Source organism: Rutilus rutilus (genome assembly GCF_951802725.1).
Source record: "Rutilus rutilus genome assembly, chromosome: 21".
Taxonomy (NCBI): Eukaryota; Metazoa; Chordata; class Actinopteri; order Cypriniformes; family Leuciscidae; genus Rutilus; species Rutilus rutilus.
In genome coordinates, this window is record NC_140226.1 from 23,201,671 (window position 1) to 23,207,765 (window position 6,095).

The 6,095-nt window shown below is 36.2% G+C and overlaps 1 protein-coding gene across 1 annotated transcript; it reads left to right on the top strand.

Moving 5' to 3' along the window:
- Positions 1 to 2,657: 2,657 nt before the first annotated feature.
- ankrd9 (ankyrin repeat domain 9) lies at positions 2,658 to 3,875 on the top strand. The gene has a single exon (XM_084393235.1). The coding sequence runs from the start codon at positions 2,846 to 2,848 to the stop codon at positions 3,707 to 3,709; it is 864 nt and encodes a 287-aa protein (XP_084249361.1). The 5' UTR covers positions 2,658 to 2,845; the 3' UTR covers positions 3,710 to 3,875.
- The last annotated feature ends 2,220 nt before the right edge of the window (positions 3,876 to 6,095 follow it).

Here is a 6,095-nt window from a genome sequence, read left to right on the forward strand (position 1 = left end):
GTAAGTGATTTCTGAGAAACACTGTTGATATTTGGAATCACCCAAACAAACATGCTCCTACCTAAAAGGATTACACTACCTTTAGCTCCGCCTCCAAATTCAGGAACACACTATGCAACACAGGCACCTCCTCCCTGATGAGTACGCCTACTGCTGATTGGCTACAAGTGTGCTGTGTTGCTCAGTCCTATCCACTTTCCACAGTGTTTCATCACAAATGGCTTACTACACCTTTAAGACAGTAGCCTATTGTCTATGACTCAAGGAAAAATCTAAGGCTAGACTAAGACAAATTCTCCTCAAATAGATAATATAATAGCCTCTATATATAGTGTTTCTTGAGTAAAGAAAACAATGTACTTATTCAAAGAAACTTCTTTAGTCCCTGCCTTGCATTGCAAACACGCAGAGATGGTCCAAATTCATGCTGCACTTCATGATAGAGCGAGGCAGGGTGGAGTTATGAGGTTTGACCAACAGTTTGAAGATCCAATGGAAATACAAGGTTCAGCCACAAGATCTTTTTAATACGTTTCATTGGTTAAATTTTGCAAAACCCACACAGAGGTAGAAGGTGACCAATAGACATTATTCAGGACAGCACCATCTTTGATTTTTATTTTATTTTTTCAAAAATGTTTTAATTTAGACAATAGACATAACATACAACAATTACAACAATAACATGACATCCAAAAAGATAGCAATCAACAATATTGATTTTACAATAAGTGAATAAGATACAAATAAAATTAAAACAGAATGAACTAAAAAAAAAAAAAAAAAAGATAATAATAATAATATAAGGGCTATCTATTGTGTATAATAATAATAATTTAAGATAAAATTAGAAACCAGTAATGTATACTACTTAAAAGAAAGAAACAGCATATATTAATTCACTATAGCACTATAGCTATTAGCAAATACTACATTTTTTGTTATCGATACATTTGAGAGACTCAATATACAACTGAAAATCAGCCAAAAAAAACCCTTCAAACAAGGTTTGGAATTATTTATTTTACTCTTGTGAATATGAAACTGACCTAATAAAATCATAAGATTCATTATAAAATTAACAGAAGCAATTTTCGAATCAAAATATATGATAACATCTTTGGATGTTAATTTACAGTTATAACCAGATTTCTGTTGAAAATGTATAGATAGATCTTCCCACATTTTTTTTAGAATGATAACATTCAAAGAAAAGGTGTAAAAAAAAGTTTACACAAAGATTTACAAAAAGAAAGACAAAACAAAGAAAAAACAAAGAAAAACAAAAAGAACAATTTTCATCAATATCCATAAGTTTTGATAAAGTATAGTTACTAACATAAATATTATGACGTATTTTCAAATGTATCTCTCAATGTTTGTTAAATATACAAAACCGAAAGGGAAGCAACCAAGCGATAATCTCTGGGAAGCAAACGTTCCAGAAAAATTTCCCTCTAGGCTGAAAAGATCTATTTTTATAAAATATATTCTTAATAAATTTATTGGTGCACTTTTTACTGTTAATGTCCCCATCTTTGATTTTTTAACAGGAATGAAAGCGAGGCTGTGAGGGATAGGCTTCAGTGTTTGTACTATTATTTAATGTGTTTTTGGATTGTTCTGCTGATGAAACACTGCAAAATATCTTTCCAAGGAATTTCAGTAGACAAAAAAACTACAGACAACATGAGCTGTGGAAAATTATAGGCTATGTGATCTAGGAGCTTATAGCTTTTTACAGCGGATATCATTTAAAACACGGTCTATCCCTCACAGCCACATTTTCATACCTGTCATTGTGATGCTCTGAATAAGGTCTATAATGATTTATGAAAAAATACGTTTCTGCCCAATATTTAACATTTTATTAATTTAGATAATGATTGTCTTAAAATGTTTTACTAGCCCATTAGAGTGAAATAATAATAATAATAATAATAATAATAAAATATATATTATATTATATTCTCCTCATTGAAACTGTGTACCCCCCTGGACGTGCAATGCGAACATACAATGCATAAATCCAGCCGTGCATAATCTGATATACCCTGAAGAAACAAACAAAAAAGCTATCATAACACTTATCCGCTAGATGGCGCACATGCTCCTCAAAACACATCTCAGTCACACTTTGTTTGATAAGGCTGACAGACATTCCCATCGCGTCTGGAGTTCTACATTGTTATCGCAGTTTTATTCATTTTGACTTTGACATTCTTTTGCCCTTGACTTCTTCCAAAAGTAAAAACGGAAAAAAAACGAGCATGTTTATATCATTAATATAACCTCTCGAGGAAAGCAACTTAATCGTTTACCACCATAATAATAAACTTTTCTTCAGGCTGGCATGGTAAACAGATCGGGTAGATCACCCCGTGGAAGAGCGCATGGCTCGTCCTGTGGGATATTATGTAACAAGAGTCGTGCTGAATGTACTGAATGCGCGGGGGTCACTCGATATCGCCCAAACACACGCACACACGCGTTGATGAGTTCTACACTAATAAGGAATGGTTGGAGGCACTTTGTACCCTCGTGACGTGCGCCAGCATCCAATGGCAAAGAGCGCAGCGATATGCGCAAACCAATACGGTCTGCCCCAGTCCCCAGCATACAGTATATAAACTCTCGGATGAGTTTGTAGTGGGGTTTGAAGGCGGGTGAACGGTTTTAGACTCTATCGTAAGAGAGTACCGCCTTATTATTTATTATTCCGCCTGGTCTCCTAGGTTACATCTATATTCTGACAGATGTTTCAGTATCAGCAGTGGCTGCATTGAACACCACGAGAAATTAAAATAGCCCCCATAAAACGTTTAATATAACGGCGGAACTCACAATGCCTTTGGAACTGGGGATGTACGAGAGTCGCGCGGATTATAAATCCCCGAAACAATGCCAAAAAACCTCATTTGCATTTTATCAGGCTGTACGGGACCTGTTGCCGGTGTGGGTCCTGGAGGACATGCGGACAATGGAGGTATTTCATTGGGAAGAGGACGGACAGGCGTGCGCGTTCTCCCCGTCGGAGGCGTTTCTGTACGCGCTGGTACATGATCACCAGCAGTACGCGCGCTATTTACTCAACAGGTTCTCCGCCCGCGCGCTGGAGATGCCCAGCAGAAGTTTCTGCTGCTGCCAGGCATCCACCACACCGCACCTGACCATAGCCGTCCGCTACAACCGCGTTAACATCCTGAAAATGATGATGGACACCATTAAAGACTTCACAGACTGCGAGAGACGGAGCTACCTGAACCGTCACGGATGCGTCCATACTGACGGCTGCAAGACCGCGCTGCATCTCGCGTGTGATCTGGTGCGTCCCGAGTGCTTGATTCTGCTGCTGGGTCACGGGGCCTGTCCTTACGCAACAGACCTGACAGGGAACACCCCCCTGGACTGTTTACTCGGACAGATTTGCCAGAGTGACTTTGACATGCGGACGAAGCGCGTCTGCCTCGGCTACCTCATTTTATTCATGCCCGCATTTCGCTTCCAGATGAAGAGACAGTTGCAGGGTAATGCCGATGTGTGGAGGGGTCTTATAGGAGAGCAGGCCTTCCAGCTGCTCTCAGAATCATCACCTCCTTCACTGTTCGTTCAGGCCATGCAGAAGCTCAGCCAGTCCATTCCCAAAGAACAGCTGGACTCGCTGCCGGACTTTTTAAAACCCCTGGACTTCAGACTGGATCAAGTTTAATGTAATAAAGCACATTGCTTGACTCTATTGTTTATTCGAATATTCAGGTTTGAGTGTATGTGACAAGCTCTGTAAATATGTGAATAGCTTGGTGTTGTACATTAGAGTACCAGCGTTATGAAAGAAACTGTACGATTATTAAATATATATTTTTTGCATTTGTTGCCTTGGAGATTCATGTTTAAGATTCAGTTCATTCAAGATGCATTCTCGGTCTTATGAATGAAAAATTATCATCAGTTCTGACTTAAACATAAACAGTGAAAGTGAAAAGTGTTTGGACACAATTACTTATCTTTACATTACAATTTCCTTGATTTAGGATAATACAATTATTAAGCACTAATTAAAATAATTCCAGTAACAAAGATTATGCAATAAGCCAAAAATGCTAAACAAACCAAAACATATTTGAGCTTCTTCAAAGCTGCACTGTTTGCATGAGACATTCTCTCAACTAACTTCATGTGGTGCATCCAGTGATACTTTTTAAATAGAAAGGTGTTCCCATGTATACTGGGAACTTGTTGGGTATATATATATATATAAATATATATTACTATTTGGTTCAACTCATCCACTCTGGAAAAAAAGTGTACTTATGCACAGTTTAAATGTGCCTGTGATTTCAAGCATTTAAACTAAGTTTAAAATACTATTACATTTTAAAACAACCGTTTTCTTTCTGATGGAAAGCTGAATTTTCAGCAGAAATTACTCATCTTCAGTCACATGATCCCTCAGAAATGATTCTAATATGCTGATTTCTTATTATCAATGTTGAAAACAATGGTGATCGTAAAAAAACAATTCTTTCATGATTCTTTGAATAGAAAGTTCAAAAGAACAGCATTTATTTGGAATCTTTTGTGACATTATAAATGTCTTTAACTGTCATTTTTGATCAAGGAAGAACTTTTGATCGATTATAGTGTAAATCCAAACATCTGTTAGTGTACATCATCTGTAATATGACCACAACATGCTGAGAAACTTATTGTAAACATTTTATTTGGAAGTTGGTCATGACTAAGCATGGAGCAAAGACCACAGAGTTTAAGTCATAGTTTAATATGCGAGTTCACATTTAGCTGCTTCACCACTTAAACCACACTGGCTTAGCATTACATGGCCAGTGTACCACATTTATCACTTTAATCTGACTTACAATATGGTCTAAGTGCAAAACTGAGACTAGCGGGGTAGAATGGGCAAAAACTATGGCAAATGTAACGTACATAGCAAACACAACTTGCAGCAACGCTTACATGGTCATTTAAATCTATTTACATATGATGCATTACTGAGGTGTCAAAATCTCAAAAAGAAAGACTTCACAGTCAGACATTAAAGAAAGAGGAGAGGAAATGAAACATCAGACCTAGCACTGAATTAATATTTAGATATCTATGATAGAATACTCATCAAGATGCTTTCTTTATATGGACGTATATGAGGAATGCTTATCTAGCATTAAAATAGTTATTTTCATAACAGACTATGATAGATTCTATCAACCAAGTAGTAAGTTCAAATTGTTTTTCTGTTTTAAGAGTTTAAAGTCAAACTGTCCTTTTAAAATACCTCACATCAAACTGCAACACATCACTACAGTGTAGGCAGAGGCAAGTCAGAGACCATGCTCTCTATACGACTCGTCTTACAGATATTTGTCAAATGCTACCATGATTTTACTCCTGTCAAGTATTTAACAAGGTTCAAGTGTATTTACAGATAAAGCTGAATCCCTTAACTTCCTTAACTAAAGCCGATATAAACCTAGTTCCTTTTCTCAAGACCCCCCCCCCCAAATGCCCTCTTGTTTGTTAATCTAAGCTAATATTGTGATGTATATTTCCTGTACCTATAATTATGTGTTTAATGAAATAGGAGATATTTACATAATCTATACTTCTAAAGCAGTAGACTACAGCTACAGTATAAACGGATTCACATTAAATATTTCCCTATGTAGTGAGCAAAGTGCATTACGATACACTACCATTCAAAAGTCTGGGGTCGGTAAGATTTTTGTAAATGTTTTTGAAAGCCAAGGTTGCATTTATTTGATCAAAATACAGTAAAACTAATTTTGTGAAATAAACTTTTTTATTGTAATGTATTTAAATGTAATTTATTTGAATTTTCAACATCATTACTCCAGTCTTCAGTGTCACATGATCCTTCAGAAATCATTCTAATATGCTGATTTGGTGCTCAAGAAACATTTCTTATTATTATCAATGTTGAAAATGTTTGTGCTGCTCAATATGTTTATGGGAATAGTGATTCATTCCGTTATGAACAGAAAGATCAAATTATTTGAAATAGAAAATGTCTTTACTATAACTTCAGATCAATTAAATGCATCCTTCCTGAATAAAAG